General features: G+C 36.5%; 1 protein-coding gene across 4 annotated transcripts in view; it reads right to left on the reverse strand.

The window, feature by feature from the left end:
• The window catches only part of LOC137020079 (5-hydroxytryptamine receptor 4-like), a 139,900-nt gene that overhangs the window by 83,284 nt on the left and 31,177 nt on the right, over window positions 1-25,439 (reverse strand). For all 4 annotated transcript variants that reach the window (XM_067385284.1, XM_067385308.1, XM_067385300.1 and 1 more), the window contains exons 3-4: window positions 15,206-15,319; window positions 8,500-8,700 (exon numbers count right to left, since the gene is read on the reverse strand). In XM_067385284.1, the coding sequence (XP_067241385.1) occupies window positions 8,500-8,700; window positions 15,206-15,319 (315 nt within the window). The remainder of the gene's footprint in view (window positions 1-8,499; window positions 8,701-15,205; window positions 15,320-25,439) is intronic.

The raw sequence follows: 25,439 nt of genomic DNA on the forward strand, positions 1-25,439 counted from the left end.
GGTAACAAGCTCCACTTTAATTTACGGCCCGTAACGTCATATTTACCCCTTAGTTATGTCATACGTACCCCTTAGTTATAAAATATTAAAAGTATGAATAATTTGTTATTTTTCCTGGTTATTACCCCTTTATTCCCAAAAGTTCACATATTGTTCCCCTATACTTACACATACTTACTGTATAGTTACACTATAATTATTGAAAGTTACGCTGTAAATTTGTTGTAATTACGGAGTACTTTCCGGGCTGTAATCTAAAGTGTTACTCTATATTATAAACACTTTCAAGGTCCAGAAAGGTACTAAAGTCATTGTTAAAACAGTTGACGTGACTGCAGTGGTTCAACCTTAATGGTATAGAATACCTTATGTGCGCAAAAACAAAACAAAAATAATGACTTCATTCAACAATCTCTTCTCTTCCCTGTCATTATCCTTACATAATTGCCGCAGTAAGCACAGTGAAAGCCTCCGTGTTTATGTCTAGCTCAGGATTGGCCAAAGCTGATCACATGAGCAGCACGATGCGTGTGATGATGACACAGAAGCCGGCCAATAATGAGTATGCATTCTGACGTAAAACCTGGGAGCGCTGGACATAAAAACGTATGAGAATGACATAGTAGAGAAGATATTGTTGAATAAAGTTGTTATTTTTTGTTTTTATGTGCACAAAAAGTATTCTCGTCTCTTCATAAAATTAAGGTTGAACCAGTGTAGTCATGTTGACTATTTTAACGATGTCTTTAGTACCTTTCTGGACCTTGAAAGTGGTAATTTCATTGCTTTCTATGAGAGATAATTTGTGTTCTGAAGATGAACAAAGGTCTTACTGGTTTGTAAAGACATGAGTAATTAATGACAGAATTTTCATTTTTGGATGAACTAACCCTTTAATGAGAACAATGAGTTTTGCCATTGTTGCAGGTTAACACTGTGTTTTTGTGCTATGATTAAAATGTATGCCCAGGTGTAAAACACATTTTCTCCATGACTTTGATGTAAGCATAATGAAAGCACAAAACCTTTGGGACAGTTTTGTGCATGCTGTATTCTCTAAGTGTACCTATTTATAGTGCCATAAAAAAATATGACCTTGCTTATCTTGGATATTTCACAAGTCACCCAAGACTATTCTCACCTGCTGATATACATAGCAATTATCAAGAAGAACTACAGAAGTTTCGAAAACATATATAAGTGGCAGCTCGTAACGCACTAATAACACAGCTAACGAGCACCTACAATTAGTATTCAACCGGAATGAGTGGAGGCATAATAGAGAGCACTAAATTAAGCATTAAATCAACACTGAGACTGCAAATCATCTGAAGAGACTCGCACTGTATCGCAGACTCTAAACACATGCTGCTCGGTGCGTGAAGTTTGTGTGAGAAATGAGAAGAGACTGCTACTAACCCGAAGGCGAAAGAAGAATTACATTGGAGAAAGAAGCTTTTAGGATCAAGGCGGAGCACATTTCACACAGTCTAAATTGAGATGACATGGCTATTATTGCTGTATGTGCTAAGTGAGTGCCTGAAGGACACCCGGCCAGCCTTATTGTCAAAACCCAGAGAGGCAAATGACTTGTGAAATAGCTAGAATGGGTGCCGTTTCCTTTCCACAACATCCATGATTGTAGTAAGTGCCGCCTGGAACCACTTCATTCCTTCATACTCAGGAAAACATTACTGTCTTGATGAAAATCACATGGCAAAACGAGAGGAGACACCAGTGGAGCGTGAATGCAAGATGCGATAAATAGAGATGCATAGTAACAGAACAAAAAAAGAGAGATAATGAAGTGATTGCCATAAAAGTCTCTCACTATGAGTTTTTTTAAAATCTTCAATTGCTATTAACATTTAAAGGATTAGCTCACTTAATAATTAACATTTCCTTATAACTGACTCACCCCCATGTCATCCAAGATGTTTATGTCTTTCTTTCTTCAGTCGAAAAGAAATTAAGGTTTTTGAAGAAAATATTCCATGGATTTTTCTCCATATAGTGGACTTCACTGGGGTTCAACGGGTTGAAGGTCCAAATGTCAGTTTCAGTGCAGCTTCAAAGAGCTCGACATGATCCCAGATGACGAATAAGGGTCTTATCTAGAGAAATTTGTATTTTTTCTAAAAAATAAAATAAAAATGTATATACTTTTTACCCACAAATGCTCATCTTGCACTAGCTCTGCGATGCACCACGCGTTACACACGTTGGAAAGCTCACGTGTGTAAGTGTACCGCGGTAGAGCAAAAAACTCATTTTCTCCTCCAATTTCAAAATCTTCTGACATCTTTGTTTTACCTTTCAGTTGTAAAGGGCGTTTGACTTAATCTTTGCACGTTTGCTTTGTAGAAACTGGATCAGTACTTTTGCCTACGTCACACATGACCTTTCCAACGTGATTACGTAATGCGGAATTTTTGGAAAAAGGCAGATCGTTTCTCTAGATAAGACTCTTATTCCTCGTCTGGGATCATGTAGAGCTCTTTGAAGCTGCACTGAAACTGACATTTGAACCTTCAACCCATTGGTAACTTTTGAAGTCCACTATATGGAGAAAAATCCTGGAATGTTTTCCTAAAAAAAACTTAATTTCTTTTCAACTGAAGAAAGAAAGACATGGGGGTGAGTAAATTATCAGGGAATTTTAATTCTGAAGTGAATTAATCCTTTAAGGCTATCAGTGGGTTAAAAGAAAGGTATACTCTTTTCCATTCAATGAAAGTGTTTCAAAACAAGTTTCACTGCATTTAATATAATAATATACTGTATTTATTTCATATCATATCTTAATAATACTTTGTTACAGTACTTGAGTATTTTTTGGGAGAATCTGTACTTTACTTGAGTTTTTATATGTCTGGCAACTTTTACTTTTACTCCACTACATTTCCTAAATAATATGTATACTTTTACTCCAATATATTTCCCCAAAGCATTTTCGTTACTTACTACAAAATAAAGTCGGAAAAACACAGACTGCAAGCAAGCATGTGCAAACAAGTGCTCGCACAACCGCGGTTGATGTCATTTTCTGGGTTGCGTCCGTTGCTGGAGCGGCTGAGAAGAGTGCGATGTCATTATACATTACGAGAGCGGCCTCTAGAGGCGAAATAAAAACTAACACTGATGCCTCGTAGAGTTTGTTTTGACACGTGATGTGAGGGTGCACGCTGCACAGAGCGGGACACTTCAAAAACGGATTTAAAACATAGACAACAAAACGGTATGTTATACAGTGTACATGTTTTCATATGATTATTGTCACGATCACAGTCTGTTCCTGTTCACCCCGGACTCCATTTCCCATAATCCTCTCTGCCTATCACCTGCATTCACTCCATCAATCACTATCACTAATCACCACACCCAGCTGCAGCACATTAACAGGACTATAAAGGACTCACACTCACCACCAGTTTGCGAAGTCTTGATTACACCGTGTGTCATTTCCGAGCATTACCATTCCTGTCTGCCTGTCTGTTATCGTTCCTGCCTATTCCTGTTTTACGACCCATTGCTGCCTGCCTCGATCCTTGCCTGTACCCTGACTACGACTCTGCCTGTTCCTTATTGCTCCTGTTTGTTCCTGTTTGACCCTGCCTGTACGACCACGTTCACTTCTAATAAAACGCTGCATTTGGATCCCCTGCCTGAGTCTCCCATTCGTTACAATTATAAAGTAATTCGTTTGTTGAGTAGATGCTGCATTAGTGGACGTTTGAACGTTAGTAGTACGTTAGTACGTTTGCCATCGAGGCTGAGAGGCGGCTAACATTGGTAGTATCTCAAGCGGTTAAAACAATGTGACAAAAACACCAACTGTTTAATGTCACGGTTGTTACCATTCATTAGCATTAGTTTATATATTACTTTATATAGTTTTGTTCGCTGTTATGCATTCGTTATCCAGCGAAGTTGCATATTTAAACTGTATTCTCATCATGCAGCGACAGAAACATAAATCAGAAATGTATTCGATTTCAGTTCTGTTTTATCGGCACTGTAACACATGCTATGCCTTTGCGTGTAAAGATGGTCATTTTTAAGTATGACTGTTTGGATGTATATGAAATGGTAACACTACAGTAAGAGTCAATTTGTAACATTAAATAAGGTTAATAAAAGTATTGTTCATTTTTAATTTCAACATTTACATTTTAACATTTTAAAGTTGTCTCTTACATTAGTTATAATGCACTATGAGTTAACATGAACGATCAATGTATAATTAATATATTCGTATTTTTTATATTTAAAAATTAAACTAAACATTTAGCCATTTTTTTAAATTCAAAGAAACAAAATGTAAGAAAGAGTTAAAACTGAACACAATCTTGCTGCTCAAACTGTGTACAGAACAATTTTTGCTCCTTTTGTATTTTACATTTACTTGTACTTTTACTTTCAATACTTAAGTATGTTTAATACCAAAAAATACTTTTCGTACTTATGTACAAAAAATATCCCATACTTTAAAACTTTTACTCAAGTAACATTCTAAACAGTGACTTTAACTTCTACCAAAGTCAATTTCTGGCAAGTTATCTATACTTTTACTCAAGTATGGTTTTCGAGTACTTTATACACAACTGATTTCTTTACAGTATATTATTTATATAGTAAGTATTCTTTTTCACAAGGAATCATTGCAATTTTTTTCAATTACATTTAAATAATGGCTGTTGCATCAAAAGCAACTCATGATGGATGAAGTACTTCATATGTTCTCAAAACTAGAAGACTATAGACTGCAATGCTGTTTGTTTGTAGGCAGGGAATGCACTGTTGCAACACATATAGTTACATCATTATTTGACTCTCAAGTCAGTGGAACCATGGGCCAGAATAAAGAAAGAGAGAGAGGTACACAAGTCAAACAGAGAAAGAGGTACATTTTGTAACAAACCAAATATTATCAGTCTCCCTCTTCTCAGTGTGCCCTCATGCCCCCTTTAACAAGCGAGGCATTGGAAGGCGGTCTGTGTAACTGCAGGGGCCGAATGACGTAAACTAGTGAAGCAGCTGAGCACTCAAAGCCCATCCTGAATATCAGTCCTGTGGTCTAATGCATCACTCTGGGGTAAAGGGCTGGAGCTGAAAGGGTGGTTCACACCAGAGGGAAGTGGAAACTAAGGCTTAGTGCTTTATTTAAGTGCTAAGTGGTGTAGCTTTACAATGTACCAGTGTCACACAAGACATTTCAGACACTAAACCGTGTTTGAGTACCTCTTATTTTCTCCTTTTGTTATTCACGATGGAGCATTTGCTGCCGATGGGAACAAGGCCAGAAACTAAATAGAATGTCAAAGCATAAAATGTATTATAGTTGAAAGCCCATTCACAGAGTTTAGACAAATTGTCTAATAAAGTTATATGCAGAAAAATGATAAGATCAGACTGGGGCAGGGTGTACTGACAGGTTTGATAAAACGGTTCCGGTGGGGTTCCTGTATTTTTCTTTCTTTATTTATGTTTTTTGCTCTTGTGATTGTTACAATAATTCTTTAAAAGCACCAAGAACAAGCCAAGAGGATGTAAGCCGAACAAAGCTACTTCAACAAACAACCTTAACGTTTCACAAAGAGCAACAATCTTTTATGATCGTAAATCATAAACGTATGCCAAAACAAACAAAAGAACTGTTTATTCATATTTATTCATCACCACTGTGCCCTTGAGCAAGGCACTTAACCCGGGGTTGCTCCAAGGGGATTTTTTTTTTCCATAATAGGTTTACTGTGAGTTACTTTGCATAAAAGAATCTGCTACATATCAAGCACTATCAAATATGATGATCCCCTGTGGAGATCATTCATTTCCTAAAATATAAAGATGCATATTTTGTGTATATGTATATATACTGTGTGAGGGTAAAAAACTTAGAATTGATATTTTAAAGGGGACCTATTATGCAAAATTCACTTTTATATGGTGTTTGAACACCGATGAGTGTCCGCAGTGTGTGCAAACAACCAGCCTACAATAGTACAAATCCACTCACTCATTTTTAAATTTTTTTTTTATAATTTCGATAAATCAAAAGCAGTCTCTTCAAATGAGCTGATTCATCGTAGGGTGATGTTCACCCACAGCCAGTGACGATCTTCCCTATTAGCATAGACAAAGCCCTGAGTGAAAAACACAGAGTCCACCATTTCTGTATCTTCACTGGAGCAGCTGGAGTTGTACAATGTCTGCCTCAAACGTGTTGTGTTTTGGGATGTACCAATGAACATAAGAGTCTCCATAGACTCCATAGGCCACCTGAGTCACTGAGGACATTGTGGTTGAATTTCAAAATTCAAGGAAATGTCTTGAAGAAAATTAGTAAAGTCTTATATGAATGGACCACTCATTTTGGCATTTAGAAATGTCCTTTTGCAATCTACACTTGAGTCTCTCCATCATTGTCCGACTCTAGTTCGAACATATAAGGCTGAACACCAATACTGACCGTTTCTGACATTTTCAGTAAATGAGATTGTCCTGTTTTGTTGTTGCCTCTAAAGTATGAGCTTTTGAAGCTCCGCCCTCTTCTTGCAAGGGGGCCGGGAGCACCAGCTCATTTGCATTTACAGGGACACACACAAAACAGCGCTTTTTTGCTCACTCCCTAAAAATTGGCCGTTTTAACATGCTATAAAAATTATCTGTGTATTTTGAGCTAAAATAAAGGGGCATAATAGGTCCCCTAAAGAATGTACATCTTTTTTTTTTTTTTAAGGTGCCCTAGAATTAAAAACTGAATTTACCTCAGCATAGTTGAATAACAAGAATTCAGTACATGGAAATGACATACATTGAGTTTCAAACTCCATTGTTTCCTCCTTCTTATATAAATCTCATTTGTTTAAAAGACCTCCGAAGAACAGGCGAATCTCAACATAACACCGACTGTTACGTAACAGTCGGGATCATTAATATGTACGCCCCCAATATTTGCATATGTCAGCCCATGATCAAGGCATTACACAAGGGCAGCCAGTATTAACGTCTGGATCTGTGCACAGCTGAATCATCAGACTAGGTAAGCAAGCAAGGACAACAGCGAAAAATGGCAGATGGAGCAATAATAACTGAGATGATCATTGATAACATGATATTTTTAGTGATATTTGTAAACTGTCTTTCTAAATGTTTCGTTAGCATGTTGCTAATGTACTATTAAATGTGGTTAAGGTTACCATTGTTTCTTACTGTATTCACGGAGTCAAGAGCCGTCATTATTTTCATTATTAAATACTTGCAGTCTGTATAATTCATAAACACAACTTCATTCTTTATAAATCTCTCCAACAGTGTAGCATTAGCCGTTAGCCACAGAGCACAACCTCAAATTCATTCAGAATAAAATGTAAACATCAAAATAAATACTATACTCACATGATCCGACGCATGCATGCAGTATGTATGATGAACACTTTGTAAAGATCCATTTTGAGGGTTATATTAGCTGTGTGAACTTTGTTTATGCTGTTTAAGGCAAGCGCGAGCTCCGGGGGCGGAGAGCACGGGAATTAAAGGGGCCTCAACCTGAATCGGCGCATTTCTAATGATGATGAATTGAATAAAAAAAAATCTATGGGGTATTTTGAGCTGGAACTTCAGGGGACACCTTACACTTATATTACATCTTGTAAAAAAACGTTCGATGGCACCTTTAAATTTTATATATTTTTCGCATTTCATATTTAAATTAAAATTATTTAAATAATTATAATATACACATTTTTTCAATGTACAAAAGTCAAAACTTACAAAAATTAATATATTATTTCATTATACACACATATACATACACACACCCAAACTGTTTGGGGTCAGTGTGATTTTATTTTGATGAAATGAATACATTTATTCAGCAAGGTTGCATTAAATAGAGATATTTAGCATTAAAACATAACAAAAGATTTCAAATAAATGTTGTTCTCTTGAGCTCTCTATTCATCAAAAGATCCTGATGAAAAATGCATCACGGTTTATAAAAAAAAATTTTTTTTAAAAAATTGTAAAATTATAATTTTTTTCTCTCTCAAATGTTCCTTGAACACCTTAGCACCTCTTTGTGCTCGCCTGGTGTGAAAAGCCCTCTCTAACATGCCTATTTAGATATTCTAAGTTATCCAGCAACAAAATGTTTCTCAGTCTTGCATCTTTTTAAAGGTTTGCCTGTTGCTCGACTTTAAGAGTTTATTAGGTTCATAATCACGTGATCACTGCAGTGTTGGTGGACGATTTACTTGGCAAGGGACTTTGTGTGGTCACACATAGATCGCCATGGAAACAGCATCACTACACAGTCCACGGAACTAAACTCTCAAGTGCTTGTCCTCTGTGGCGAAACAATTTATGGCTGCCATGACAACAGCAACTGCAGTCATGTGTCAAGAATACACGTTTATGGAATATCAATTAATAGCACTGGTTTATACATAACCAAGACGTGACATGAACATAAGCATCCTGAAAATAATTTATTTTCACCTGTCAAGGGATATGCAGCACAGGTGTAGGATGGAGGCGGTGGTCAGCAGCACGTCCAGAGAGGTGCGGACCAGGCAGAAGGTCTCTCCATAGATCCAGTTCTGATGGATCAGTTCTATGGCACCAAACGGCATCACCAGCACTGACACCAGAAGGTCAGCAAACGCCAGCGAGACGATGAAGTAGTTGGTTTTGATTTTCCTGCAGCAGAAACAAAAGAAGATACATTACTTTCTTCTCTTCTATCTTTTTTTAGAGTCAGCTGAATAAACGTTTAAATGTTTATTTTCTCTTTTAAAGATTTTTAGGCGGAAACAATTAGGAAACGAGCATGGACACAAAGTTCACTGTAAGTTTCGAAGATTATTGGAGCGTTTCACAAGAAAATACTTAAGTCTTTCTACTGCAATTTTTCATGTTTAATTCAACATGTTACTTGCTATTTATGTGTAATTATTTGTGAAATTTACTTGCAATTTCTGAGTGAAAAAATATTTTAAATCCTACTATTTTTTTCCTCAGTTTCTTTTTAGGTGAACTATCCCTTTAAATTCAATAATGAATGTAAACACAGCAGCTAGACAAGATGTGTTCCCTAATTATTAGAAATAAATATTCACTATTAAATCAGTAAGTTGGATAAAACATCTACTGAACGTGTCTGTGTATGTCTGTGCTATGTGTGTGGTACGTTGCTGATAGGTTGTCATAATGTTCGTTCCCCTTGATAATGTCCAGAGCTCTGTGCACCCTATTAATGAGTAATACAACTCTTGCTTGAGCTTCTGAACACACAGATCTATATATAGCTCACTGAGAAGCATTAATACGCCCAAATCATTCTGTCACGTAACTATAACATGGCATAAAATCTGCATACCAGCTGCCTGTCAACAATATACATCTTTGAAAGAATGCAGAGAGGGGCACTGATTGGCTTTCATGAACATTTGACAGCAATTCTGAAGAATAAAAAGCAACAGGCATCCAGTAATTACACCATCAGATAGTGTGTCAGTATTTACAAATCCTTTTTGGATGCATCATTAAAGCATAAATGGCACCAGATGTTCTATTTAACCCTACAGAGGGCAGCCTATTTTATACACATTTGTCATTATTGCCATGACATAACATTTGGCATGTGACTCAAGTGGTAGCTTTGAGAAATGTAGATTATTTTCCTCATGACTTCTCTTATCATATAAGCATTACACAGGTGGTGGAGTGGAAACATGACCTTTGAGTGAAAGAATCTGGGTGTTATGGGGCAGGATAAGCAATTTATAAATCAGAAGGAAGTATAGTACCTGAAAAAGAGGAAGGAATGTATGAAGTGATGTGTGGAATGACGTTTGAGGAGATAAGAATCCTAGCGCTGCCTCCAGGCTTGAGACATCATTTACACTAGCTCTCTCGTAGCTCCTTTAATTATATGTATATATATATATATATATATATATATATATATATATATATATATATATATATGCAGCTGCTGTCAGAGCCAATACAGTTGGTTGCTTCATCTTTCAACAAAAGTTTCTTTGTGAACTCTTCATTACACTGTGTCGTTTACAAAACAATCTGCAGTCAAATCCTCTAAACAATCACAGAGTTGCAAATGTACAGAGATGCATAGAAGCTTTTCAAACTAGTTTAAACTAACACAAATGTTCTATCACGTGCGTAAAGTATGTCAGAAACTGAACATGCAATTGTATGTGACGCTCAAATGTCAGCCATTAAGTGGCTGAATGTTAGTGGGCGGGGTCTATGGTGCAATGATGTATAATTATTTGTTATTTTCATATGTATTTGCCCTCATGATGTCACATATCCCGTAATATCAAAACGATTTTTGGAGCTTGAATAAAAAAATGCTTTGTTTATAATGAGGAGGATGTTTCAAGCTATGAAATTTTTTAAAGGTAGAAAGACCTCTTATATGTCAAAAGATCAAGGCAAATTTGTTTTCTGGTGTCATGATATGGCGCCTAACCCCCAATCGCTTCCTGCTTCCCGCTGCTCCGGGCATGTGTGTCCATGGTTTGTAATGTGTGTGTGTGTGTGTGTGTGTGTGTGTGTTCACTACTCCTAATGTGTGTGCACTAACTTGTATGGGTTAAATGCAGAGGACAAATTCCAAGTATGGGTTACCATACTTGGGCTTCACATGTCCCTTTTTTTATATTTGCAACCTAAACACAAGAAATAATTAATTCCTGCGATGGCAAAGCTGAGTTTTCAAACAGTTGAAAACAGTTAATATTTTTGCTTAGTAATTTTTTTACCAGGATGAATAGAAAGTTCAAAAGAACAGCATTTATTTAAATATATATATATATTTTTTAAATCTTTTGACGTTATAAATGTCACTTTTGATCAATTTAATGCAGCCTTGCTGAAAAATATTTATTTAAAGTATTTCAATTTAAATTCTTTAATTGTGTCAACACCAAAAACATTTCTTTGCAAATTTTTCCCATTATATAGAAGTTTTAAATCATTTATATAATATGCATCATCTATTGTTTTCTTTAAGAAATGTACATCTAGTGCAAAGTGCTTGGTGTCTTAAACTAATGATAATAATCATCACACCACTTACCACAAAAAAAGAAACAAGCAAACATGCTCGTTATCTTCATTAAATACAAGAACTCACACAAGGTATGTTTTTGTATCAGAGAAAGTTTGAGTCTTAAATCGATATCAATCCACTATCTGTGTTTATATTTGTTCTTCATGTGAGTAAATGCTAAATCCCTACTTTTACAAAGGTGCATTGTCAAGAACGACAATAATTTAGTGCGATATAAGGCAGCAGATCTTCATATGCATGCTGCTTGTGTGGATAGTCATTTTTGACTAAATGTACTGGATTTACGGCATTTTGGCAGTTAGAAATACATGCTCGGTTTTAATATTACTTTAAGGTAGAATTAAATGAACTACTCTGCATTTTGTTCCCGTACCCCCTTTTGTCACCTCACGTACCCCAGTTTGGGAACCACTGCTCTAGACCATGCTGGGAATTCCAGCACTCTGAGAAACCTATATCTGTGCTGCTAGTTAAACTACTTATAAAATGTATTGTATTAGAAAATCTGCTTTGACATGCATTGTTTCCATTAATACTTCAGTTTGTCAAAGTAAACAACAATAACAACAACAACAAAAAACCTACATCAAGTAAATAATTGGTTATTTTGTCAGCATCAAAGAGTGGAAGACAAAAGTAGATATAAGATTTTTTATTTTTTTTCTCCACACAAATGTTAGTTACCAACATGCTTCAAAATATATTTTTTTATGTTTCATGAAATGAAGTCATACAAGTTTGGAACAACCTGAGAGGGAGTAAATAATGTCAGAATTTTTTGAACAGCCAATTTTGGGTGAACTATCCCTTTTAGAACCTAAGAATCGTTTTACAGTTTCAGAAGGAAATTGGCTGCCTCAGAAGATCCATCTCTGATCATATCAGGGGCTTATTTAGAATTTCACATTTTTGATGGTGTTGACACTTTCTAGACAGATTTGATGGGGATACAGTGAGATATGATACAGTGTGGGTGGAGATCTGGAGCTTAAGCAAACAACCACTGTTATTTCCTGTCAGACTTGGACTATTTCTGTAAATAAAGGACTCAGAACTCCATTCAGCCAGTGGCTTTCATTGATGTAAAAACAATTGGATAGTTTTCCAAGAACCCAGCAGGACTCCAAAGGAGTAATTAACAAGCTGCTAATTACCCACTGAAATGAAACCCAAAGAGGCTATTTAGAAGTGTTTGTGAGCTGGTGAACTACTAAACTAATAAAAAAAACACCCACTGTTGCCAAAGACACCGTAAAACAATGATGAGCTTATACACTCTTTCTTAACAGTTAACCATTAACCTGTGTATTGTGTCTGAAAGACATGATTACATGCCAGAGGAGTGTTCGGACGGCCTATTTTAAGGACATTTATCACTATTATCATGACATTCAGTGCATGACTCCCTCTTTGACATGACAAAGTTTCTTGGTAACCTTGATGAATGTAGATAATTGACATGACTTCAGAGATTTCATGACAAAACATATTGGTGCCAACAGGCTTGAGAGAGAAAAGAAATGCCTCAGTTACTGTTGTAACCTCCGTTCACTGATATAGGGAACGAGACATGGTGACGATGACTGACACTAGGGGTCGTACTTGAAAGCACCAATCACCTCTGATATTTTGAGAAAAGGCCAATGAGAATTGGCAAATGGAATTTGCATGCCACTCCCCTGGACATATGGGTAGACAAAAGGGAGATGGCGTGCATCACTCATTCAGGTTTGTGCTGAGGAGCCGAGACAGTGTCCTCCTATATAGGAGAAAGAACTCCATGGAGACCACATCTTGCCGGAAAGTACCACACGTGTAAAGAGTACTGGGCTTACCATATCATGGACAATAATTATATGGGATTACCATCAGAGAATCACTACATATGAAGCACCTAGCCCAAGTATACGGGCTGACCTGAAAGGGCATCCATCATGAGTACAAGGATTCCCCCGCCGAATTCGACTGCTTCAGCGTGCTGAGGATAAATGTATGTTCAAGGAACTCACGTGGACAAAAAAACACACTTCATGTGCTGAGTGCAAGCAGTACACCTGGCCCGTTGTCTGGATGAAACTGGCTCAAGGTATTGGGTGTTTCCCAGCTCTACAGATGTCTGTTAGAGAGGTGCCATTTGCTAGAGCCCAGGAAGATGCCACACTTCTCATGGAGTGTGCACGCAGTCCTAAGGGACAAGGCACGCCTTGGGCCTGGTATACCAAGGCAATTGCATCCACAATCTGCTGAATCTGAATCTGCTCTGCCCAAAACAGACAAAGAGCTGCTGAGAGCTTCTGAAGCTCTGCGTGCGGTCCAAGTAAACATGCAGGGCACATACAGGAAACAGCATTGACAAGGCTCATCCTGAGGCAGCACTTGTAAGCTCACCACTTGGTCCCTAAAAGTGGTAGTGGGAGCTTTGTGTCACATGGCCCGGTTGGGGTCTCAGGAACATGTGAGAGTAAGCCGGACTGAACTCAAGGCATGTTTTGCTGACAGAGAACGCTCACTCTTGATGGAAGTGAGCAACACCATGTCAAATTGTCTAACAGATAGGGAACCTACAATGTTGTTTTAATTGCTGTTTTACTGTATTTGTGATTATATAAATGCAGTGAGTATATGAAAATTATATAAAAAATTGTTTGTTAGGTTCAGCAATTTCAGTTTACTGACAATGAAAAGGTCAGTTATTGAAATGCCTTATTTTCAAAACTGTCACTTTAGTAAATTCATTGGTATTTAACAATTTTTTTTTCTGCAAAACCAGTCCATGTGTGATTTTTTTTTTTTTTTTTTTTTTTTGCAAAAACCTCTAAGTCCACCTCTTTGGATAACAAGACATAGTAAACAGTTGCAAAATCACCAAAGATGCAACTGGAAACATTGCAAATGATGAATGCAGAATTCAAAATGTATCAACAAAGAAACTGATCCACACAGTAGCGCGAGCTGTGGTGCAAGTGGCTGTCATGTCCGTGTCGTATTACAGTGATTCTTTAATGTAGCTTATGTCTGTTTCTGTCAGAGTTACAGCACCACACGAAACACACATGCTCACATGCTACTCATGAAATCCAGTTATTACTGCCACTGTAACGACTTTCTTTACACACACGACATCATGAAATCATGTGATTCAATTTGCATCTTCTGATTGGTTCTGTGGACTTAGAGGCTTTTGTTGACAAAGGGAAGTGGTGTTTAGTGTTTTCTGCCAATGAACCGGTTTTTCCAAATGGGCTGGGATTTAGTATTTGATGAATGTATACTATGTGCTGACAAACACATTTTTGACAAGGTGGCGTTTTGTTGGCTTTTGCATTTGTAGTCTATATATATATATATATATATATATATATATATATATATATATATATATATATATATATATATATTATTGTTATATTTTTATTTACATTAGTTTTGAAAGAATATTCTACTTCGATTTACTAAGAAATTAATGAAGTAGAATTCATTATACTCCCTCCCCCCATTCTGTTCCATTCCTACAAACAAACTAACAAAGGACATCCTTGTCCAGGAAGTGACATCACTTTTGGCTGAAAAACAACACCACAAACACTATTAATTATTAATTAAATTGTAATTTTAATGAATTCTGTGATATTCGCTGGTTTAAAAACATCCCAATTAAAAAAATCTGACAAAATTACAAAAACAAAACAAATCTATTCACTCATGTAAGTGAACTCAATCCCTCTCTGAGCAATGAGTAATTTTATCTCTTTATTTTTCATCCAATTAATATTCTAAGTTATAATGAATAAAGATTAACTGACTGAATTTGATCTAAACATTTCTGAAAGTCTGCTATATCCTTTTATAGAAACATACGAATGCTGTTATTTTAAAAAATGGCAGACTGAGAAGAAATGACATAAAATGCAATTCCTGCCATTCAGATAATGTTCAAACTCTGTAAAGCCAAAAAAAACAATTACCATCCAGTAAGAATTACCTCAAACATGAGTCATGTCAGTTCACTTGAGCTGCACAAATGAAATGCTAAAAAGGGATGTTTTCCCTTGAGATGACAGATAAGTGGAGAGCAGTGGGCGGAGTTGGGAGGTTTCTGACCTGAGCTGCCGGTCCTTGCAGACGGCCACCATAACCAGCAGGTTGCCCAGGACGCTCATGAGCATGACCAGTGACAGGAAGCTGATGAGAGCAACCGTCTTCGCCAAGCCGTTGCTGTAGTAACAGAGAGAAGACACAAACTTACTGAAAATCAGGTGTTCGCACGGAATGAAGAAAATACTGATGACTGTCATAGTCTTGAAGGCGATTCAACAGGACTAACAATAGCACAGGCATTTCAGCTCTAGAAGACACAAATGCTTTTTTTTTTTAAATACATTTGATGCATATGAAGTAAGTTTGATTTGTTAATTATTAAATGTTGACATTTAAGAAAGGTTTTGCCACCTCAATTCCCATGGAAACAGCAGCATAAGAGCACTGCCCAGGAATAGAAAGCACATTGCCCACACAGTGTGGTGAAAAAGACAATTCCTCCTTGTGAAAAAGATCACTTCTTTATGATACTGATGATGTGAATCTCATCAACATGTAGCAGTATTGTTTGATTCTAATCATTGGTGCTATAATTATTAACAATAAGGCTTAAAACATTTATTTATTTATATAATTTCACATTATTACTGTTTTTCTGTATTTTTAATCAAATAAATGCAGTCTTGGTGAGAGACCCCACACATGTAAATGGTAGTGTATTAAATATTAATCTCACAATTCATAGTATCATAGTTTTCTTTTATCACAATTTAGTGGACATGCAAAAGCTTCAATCTTTCACATTAATTCTCTGACTCTGAACAGATTTTCAAACTGGCAATAATTATATAAAGATTTAGAGGGTAAATCACATTCTGAAAATCATTTTCTTGTGTATATTAGAGACAGATAGAAAAAAATCACTCTAACGCCTCTTGTATAACCTATAAACTTAAAACTAGTTCTTATTCAAAGCACTGTTTTCCCTCAAGATTGACACTGACTATGTAATTGTAGGCTACAGCCTGTTATTGTAACTGCAGGCTCTAGGAAGCGGTAACCCCCTACCACACATTACAGACAAATGAGTGGCAGGGAATTTGAGATAACCGATAGAGAGTTAGCTCAACCGCTGAACGTTTGACACTGCTTTTGTTCATAAGCTATAAATCTCTACCTTTCTAAAGACATAGAGTAGTAGAAATCTGAACAGTATTGCAGTGACTGTCATGTTATGTATAAAGTTAATTTGTTGTTTAAAGAAATAAATTAGAATAAATCAGACAAGACGTGACAGCATGAAAAGTGGGATGGAAGAAAAATGATCTCTGGAGTGAGGTAAGCAGTTGTTTATATGTCCTTAAAATATGACTGGCAGGATCCTCTAGATAGAATAAAACTCTTATTTCATTTTTAATTTCATTTTATTTCCATGCCATTGAACATAAGCCTAAAATCCATTCTGCAATCAAGCTGTCAATCTGTGCGGTCACTGCGGACAACTTTCTTTCTTTCTATACAATACAAAAAACAAAAAGAGTCTAGCAGCTAATTTACTAAAATGAATCCAACTTCCATTGTTGCATGCACAAGTAATACAAAATGCATTTTTGCATTCCACTACACTGCTTTTCCATTGTTTTTTTATGTGAACATGTGCTAGATGGACATGTTTGACCATTGTACTTGAGTCTCATGTAGCGTCTTGCACAGCAAAAACTTTGTATTTTGTAAAATTGTCGAAATTTACAATTAAATATTGGCTCAAAAATAATTATCCCCCAACGAAAAGATGCATTGTGGTATCCATAGCTTAAGTTCGTCATTAAAGACTCAGCAAACATATTTAAAGATCCCCTGTAGTTTTTAATGTTGTTCATATGTCTATGTGGTGTTTTTAATATGCTTTAAGACAAACCATGTGCAAATTCATATGTCAACACCATTGCTGAGTATTTTCTGTTTTAAACTGCAGTGGAAAAAAAGACCCGCGGTTTGAAATCACTGGTGTTTGTGACGTCACAAACTACCTTGTAACCAATCACGTCAACATGTCGGCGGGCTTTAGCACATCATTAACAGCAAACTAGCAATGAAGTCTCGAGAGAAGCCAGGTTATCCCGGTATATTTTTCTGTTTATCTGAAAAATTGTGTAGAATTAGCAATTTGGCATTTGTATGATGTATATTATGATGAACTATATGCATTTCTCCACTGACGTTTTAAGATGTTCAACTGTAGGCAAAGAAGGCAACTGTCTGACTCTGACATGGTGAACAGGAACATGGTTTGTGTAACATTAGCAACACATTATTAGCTGTTTGATAACATAGTCAAGCAAAAGGCTAATCATATTAATTATTAATGTGTCAGATGTTGTAAAGAGCAATGCCATTGTGCAGTGTTTACCTCAGTAAGTTGACCGAGTGGATCTCTGAGCTGGTATGAGTGAGTGGAGGCGGGGCTAATTTGAATATTTATTGAGCCGTGTATATTAAATGAGGGAAGGGTGTAGAGTTAAATTCAAGCTATTTTAAGGCACAAAGAAATTTCCACAGGAAAACATTTTAAATGTCATTTTGGTGATCAAAGATAAGTTTTAAGGGATACAATTATTGACTACAGGGGGACTTTAATTGTGCTCAGTAAATCTAGTCAAAAAGAAAAATCTGTGTTTGCCTACATCCAAAAAACTTACTGTTAACCAATTAGCAGGTCACATTTTACAGTCTTTTACCATTAAAACAGTGGGCTGAAAATCTGGGCAAAAAAACTGGACAAAAGTCTTCAGTGTCCAAACATCTGGGGTACTATCGTATATGCAGATATTTATTAAATGCCAACTTGCTGACAATGTGCGCAATTATCCTGTGGTAAAGTCTGTTTTCCAAATGCCATAGAATGTTAATCTGCATTGATTAAGGAAATCAGCCAAAAAGAGACCAAAATCAATGCCTGCAGATGGTTGCTCACTCAACTGTGTGCATATTGTGTGTGTGTGTAATGACTGGTGAAACCTTTGACCCCTAGTATGTAATTGAACTGAGGGTGCAATCAGAACATAGCGGCTCAATCAAAGCACTCAGCGAGTCGACCCTATAGGCCATTCGGCACACAATGTCCCTTTAGTTTGCATCCGTTGCAGAACACCACATTTTTTAGTTTCAATTTCTCATTTAAACTAATTAGGAGCTTTTGTGTCACAAGGGCATATTAGAGGAGTTTGAAAGGGCCTTGATATAAAACCTATCTATTAAATGAAGTAGAAATCAGTGTTTATGTTAACTTAATATCAATCTAAAACTATTAAAAATAATTACCAGTAATATATATAAATATTAGATGAATATTAGATTAGATATTAGATGAAAAAAACTAAATTATAAATATTGGCTTGGAAACTAACTGAAATAAGTATAAAGAGTTAGTTAGTTCAAAAATGAAAGTTATGTCATTTATTACTCATCCTCCTGTCGTTCTACACCTGTAAGACCTTCATTCATCTTCAGACACAAATGAAGATTTTTTATGAAATCTGATGGCTCAGTGAGCCCTCGATTGACAGCAAGATAATTAACACATTCAAACACCCAGAAAGGTACTAGAAACATATTTAAAACAGTTCATGTGACTATAGTGGTTCAACCTTGATATTATAAAGTGACAAGAATACTTTTTTTGCACAAAAAAACCCCCAAAATAACGACTTTTCAACAATATGTAGTGATGGGCGATTTCAATACACTGCTTCATGAAGCTTCGAAGATTTACAAATCTTTTGTTTCGAATCAGTGGTTCAGAGCACATATCAAATTGCCAAAGTCACAGGAACTATTGACATTTCAAAACATTTATGATGTAACAAAGCCTTGTTTACTAAAATCACGAACCACTGATCCGAAACAAAAGATTGGTAAAGCTTCGAAGCTTCAGGAAGCATTGTTTTGAAATTACCCATAACTAGATATTGTTGAATAAAGTCGCTATTTTGTTTTGTTTTGGTGCACCAAAAGTATTCTCGTTGCTTTTTGCACTCAATGAGCCATTGTATTTTATCAAAAATATCTTAATTTGTGTTCTGAAGATGAATGAAGGTCTTACGGGTGTGGAACAACATGAGGGTGAGTAATTAATGACATTATTTCCATTTTTGGGTGAACTAACCCTTTAAAGTGCTAAAATTTCTAAAACTAAAATAAAAATAAATAGAAATACATATAAAAACAAAAGCAAAGTGAAAATAAAATTCAAAAATATAAATACTATATGAATAAATACTATAATAGCATATAAATAATAACACAAGATAAATAACAAAAGATATAGTGCATAATATATCTTGATTTGCTGTGACTCAGTGGAGGGACTTTGACTTGAGCAGCCTGTAATATGATTTCATGTAATTAGGCCAAATGGTACTTGAGCCCTACACATTTTCTTTTCAGTGTGAGAGTCAAGCATCCCAGATTTCAGACTGAACTGAAAAACATGCTTTTGCCCGAGAACAATGGCAACAGATCAAGTTAAACTGAAGTCCTTTTCAATCTACTTATTATATAAGAAAGTATTTATTGTATAATTCTAACATTCATAAAAACTACTATTTTAACAATTACTTTCTAAAATATTTTGCTGCAATCTCTGTTTTATTTATTATATACAGAGACATTTAATGCCAGAAAAGTGAAGTTATGCAGCCCTATGTTAAAAAAAAATAAAAAAAAAATAAAAAAATCCACTAAAAAAGGAACAAAGACTGCTAGTGAAAAAACACAGTTCTCTGAAAGCCCAGCACTGCAGCGTGGACGGTTTGAACATTCATGTTGTCTGGCATGTCACGTATTCAGCCCTACCTGTTGTTATTCAGTTGCTAGAGATATGAAGATTGAAAGGAAATTTGTCCTCAATTGCTGGGAAACCGTCCAAGAGTGGAACCGCTGACAATCTAAACTTGAACTTAGGCCCTTCGTTTTCATTAATTCTCCGTGCAAATGGGCATCAGCATGATTTCACAGCAACACTCATGAAGGACAAATATGCTGATTAAAGGCACAGAGTGCACGGTGTGAATTTACTAAGATCAATGAACAATTGACCCTCACAGAAGCAGGCATTTGCAATTCTAAATGTGCAGTGGTGAAGCGAATTCTCCTAATAAACCTTAATATGATCCGAATCTGTGAATTTTGTTATTAACTAAACAAACCACAAAACTCTTGCAAGTTATAGTGTGGATAATTAACGACCTTACAACATCACATGGCTCTAAAATCATATAAACTGCTTTGTTTGAATGTATAGTATAGAGTGCAACGGGGTCCGCCAACTTTTTCAACGGTTTCAGAAGTATTTTTCCCAAATATTTTTCCCATAGGGATTTTTAAAAAAGCCTGTTTATGAGTTAGAAACAATAAACCAAACCAACCAGCAACAAGGTTAATCAAAACATTACAAACTTTGATTTGAAGCAAAAAAGTTCGACAAAAAGACAAAAGATGCCAGACTGTGTACTTAATGGCTTCAATGATGGAAAGAACAACGATAGCATTTAGCATTGCAAATGACATAATCAAATGAGAAATACAACTATAATAGGGCTGCACAATGTATAGTTTTAGCAGCGAACGGACACATACACGCAAAATGATATCAAAATGTCTATCTCTGTGAGTATCCTTGTAAACAGAGTTGCTTATGGCTTAGGTAAAGCAAACAAAGAAAACTGATGTGTATCATTATATTGTATCCACGCATTCGGTCTTAAGTGACAGCAGCAACCTGGTCTCATGACGAAAACGTACCTGTGTGCATGTTTTCGCAAGTCGCGAAATACGTATCAGCGAGTACATATCGCTGCAGTTTTGCTCTGAAATGTCCACTGAGCGGCGCCAAAAGCATGCTCTTTTTTTTTTTTTTTTTTGCCGGAGCATTAAATAGGGTGAATGCGGTATGTTCTTATGACGTTGCTTTTTAAACGAATCGCCGCGGTTCTCGATTTGACATTTGCGCTCCGTTTAAAATAACTTCCCACCGACGCTACGCCTAAACCTACCCGATAGTGTTAACAAAAGCAAACGTGACGTAAGAAGCGTCCGTTTTTCAGCTCGTTTAGATCTCTCTTTGAGCTCTTTTTTTTTTGCCGTCAATCGCCTTTCACAGGATTCGTACCCAGGCAGGGGGAGTCGACTCCTCGCTGTAAGTCCAACTCCGTATCAGCCGAGCTACCGAGCAAGCTTGGTTACGGCCAAAAAAAGGGAAACGTGTAGAGCCGGAAAGTCCAAAGTACGCTTGTTTACAAATCGGGCACTCTGGTCGGATGCGTTTTGAAGTCGTGACATGATATTGCGCGAGGAAACGCCAAAACGAGTCTTTACGAATCCATAATCCGACCCCGGCCGTCGTCAAAACCGTGCGTGAAAACAAGCAAAAGCGTTTATCAACGTTTTACCGGCCTCTAGCGTTCGTTTCTGTCGGAAACTGCAGCGAGACGTACTCGTCGGTACGAAATTTTGTGTCTCGACAAAACGTGCCCACTGGTACGTCTCTCCTATGAGACCAGGTTGGACAGCAGGCTAATATTTTTGCTGCTTTCTGTGTCATCATGAATGTTATCAAACAACAAAATACAAAGAGATCACTTTTGCAGCTTTAACACAGAATAATTATGTTTAATTTATACAGTGAAGCCTATGCAATGCTATTTTACATTTGATCATTAATTTTCTGTGGTAGTTATTATAATTATTATTATTAAATAAAATAACTAGCTTCCGGCAGATGACCTTAAGCATCGATTTGCAGTGAATTAGTGATCTCTGACCCGATGCATGATGTAATGACGAACGAGGAAACACAGAGGATAGAGCAAAGCAAAACAATGGTCATGAATTAGAAATCTAAAACCAGAATTTTTAAAGTCAAATGTTCTAAGCTAGTTATTTTAATATTTAAATAGGGATATTTTACTTAAAAAAAAGCCATCGCTTTGCTTCAGAAGGCCTTTATTATCCCCTGGAGCTGTGTGGAAAACATTTATGATGGATGGATGCATTTTTTGGCACTTCAAAGTCTGGGCCCCTATTCAGTACCATTATAAAGCTTGGAAGAGCCAGGATATTTTTAAATATATTGCAGATTGTGTTCATCACAAAGAAGATAGTCATACACCTAGGATGACTTGAGGGTGAGTAAATCATAGGATAATTTAAATTTTTGGGTGAACTATCCCTTTAACATTGAAAAAGTAAACAAAAATATGCTCATACCAAATCACATTCTTCCACCATGATTCTTTCATTGTCATATTCCCAACTTAGAAAGCCAGGGAAATGTTCTTTCACCATGCACACTTTGCCCAATGCAAACTTTGGAAAACATCTTGCAATTTATTCAGACATGGTGCCCCAATAAATCAGCCCTGGACTTTGCTTATTCTTTTTTTTTTTTTTTTTTTTGACAAATGTGCCTTTGCTTTCCAAGACCAGTAAGTGAGCAGACACCCTGCAGAATAATGAGAGAAATCAGCAGTGACCATGCTGAACAAATTGTCCATGACTTGTGCAGCTTCAATGGTGACTGTGCATTAGATATTCTCCATAGGTCAGTGAGTATCAGACCTCATTCGGCTACAGCAAACAAAATCATATAAAAGGCCACACACACAATCTACACGACCTTCAGCACTGGAAGGGAGGGCAGATTGAAATACTCTTGCCGTACAGTAAATCAGTATAGATTCTATATAATGCATGTTATAATATAATAAATCAAAGTGTTTTAAAGAGTATAAAATCAGTCCCTTCAAGGCTGTTGATCACATGATATACATCAGCCGGGTTTCACTCACTGAATGAGTATTTCAGGTGAATGAGAAAATTCACAAGAGACAAGAAGCTCACTTTTAGAAGTGCAAATACAAGGCTTAGTTTCCATACTTCCAAGATGTGATATAATTTCCCCAATTCCATTTGCAGATGAACACTTTGCATCCCTGAATGAATACGACATCTCAATGGAATTGAACTGCTTCGATCTCATCCGATAGGCGTGCATTGGGAAATGCGTTTCCTGACTATTATAAATCAACTTTTTTTTTTCATCCTGTTCTGCGGATTGACAGTAATTAAATGGGAAATCTGTTAATAACTTGCACCTGGGTTGGGCTATGTGTCAAGCATGCTTTTTCTAAGGGCACATGTGACTGTTCCATCCTTGAGGACAAAAGAGTCTTTTGGGATGAATGTGACGCGTTTGGATCTCCAAAGGATGACTGGCATGGACTCAAATGCGGATCATTTAGGGGTTGAAAGCTTCATATTTCTGGGTAATTTACCGGCATTTTCAGATGTCATGTCGTCAACGCTGAATGTATTTGGGGGGCTGTCAGAAAACTTTACCCTTGATGAGATGTTTGAAAACATGTCAAAGCTCAGATTTTCTTGCTATTTTGACATGTGTTAGACTCATTTGAGAAAGTAAATGGACGTATGTGTATGGTAGCCTATAGATTTATGTACTGCAAAAGACATTAGGCCATTTTTCTTGTCATGCTGAGTAAAACGGCACTCAGTGTTGCCTGTGTTGCACATAACATCCATTTAGAGATAAGCTAAACCTAAGTCATGTTTATAAATCTGTTTTCTGTTTCTCCACAGCAGATATGCTGGAAAAAAAGAAGTATGCCAAACCTGTCATAAAACATATACAACATCCACTGTAAAGGTACAATGTTTAAACAGTCTATTATTAATTTATTAATAATATCTCTGGTGCTTAATAAATCTTGCTCACAGGACAGTTTTCCATGTAAGTGGTCACAATTGTGACCCGTGGGAACAAGTAACTGATTATATCTCATTAAACTGTAAAAATGATTTTAAAGTATTGTTACAATGTATGGTTAAGTATTTAAAAAATGCTAGTAAAAAGAATGCAAAAAATATATATAGAGAGAAGAAATTACTTTATTGTTTGTAATATTCTACTTGACTCAAAAGTTTCCCACCAGATATGACTGTGACCAAGAATAAACCACATACTTTCACTTACTTCATAAAAACTTTTTTAGACAAGGCATTTAGTTTGTTTCATTGGTCAACCCAAAGGAAAAAAATGCATGAGGCAAGGAATGATTTTAGATTAAATGAGTTTACAATAGTAATTTGAACAAGCTCCTATAGATTTACAGTACATTAAAGGATCGACCTGAACCAAAACCACTTTAGAAAACACTTTGGAAAGCCCTGGAAAGCACCCAAAATACCCTTGCATTGTGGGAGTGATTTTTGCAGGGCCGAACAACACACAAAAACACAAGCTACCATTTTAATAGAGAGGCCTCCATTAATCAACATGTTGCTTAAGACTATAAAGAGTTCGAACAACTTATCTTTTGAACAACTAAACTAAATCATTCTTCTAGAAAAAGCATCAAAGGCTCGCTGTTTGCTGTTTGTTTCTGACCATGTTATCATTATTACAGCTGGAAATCTCCAGGGTGAGGTGGACTACGTGCCCGGGTAGATTTATTACTGCCGAGCAGATCCAGTAGATAATGCAAGAAAGCAGGGCTCCCGTTTTTAGCAGCGCTGGATTTCCCTGTCCCTTGAGGCCTCGCTCTGACTGCTCTGAGCTGCTGGAAAAGCGCCAGCTCACACCGAGGTGCCCGGTTTCTGGCCTTTCTGCCTTGGCTAACACAGAAATGTACATAACACACAAGAGACCGCACACCTTTAGTTACAGAGATCGTATATAAAGCAGGGCTATAGTTATGTAACAAAATGAAATTGAATTGTATGCAATGAGGCTTTACCTGCTATTTCACACAGAGGGCATTAATCGTGCATGACTTCTCTCAACTGCATTTCATTAAGAGAGAGTCAGGTCATCTATTTCAAAGACCCCTTGCCCCTCTCATAGCAGCATTTCACAGGACGGTTCAGTAGTGAAGTTCACAACAGCGGGGTAATTTGCAGGGTGAGTTGTGGAGATCAAAAGGCAGTGACATCTCTAAAATAGCATGTCTGAACACGTACAAGTAGAGAAAAGAAATAAGAGCATCTTTCTGTCTGTGAACTTTTTTCTCTTTTTAAAGGGTTAGTTCACCCAAACCTGAAATTTCTGTCATTAATTACTCACCCTGATGTCGTTCCACACCCGTAAGACCTTCGTTCATCTTCAGAACACAAATTAAGATATTTTTCATGAAATCCGAGAGGTTTTTTTTTTAAATCTCCCATAGAAAGCCATGTAATTCAAGGTCCAGAAAAGTAGTTGTTAAAATAGTCAACGTGACTA

This window comes from Chanodichthys erythropterus, chromosome 1 (assembly GCF_024489055.1).
Source record: "Chanodichthys erythropterus isolate Z2021 chromosome 1, ASM2448905v1, whole genome shotgun sequence".
In the NCBI taxonomy this organism is placed as follows: domain Eukaryota; kingdom Metazoa; phylum Chordata; class Actinopteri; order Cypriniformes; family Xenocyprididae; genus Chanodichthys; species Chanodichthys erythropterus.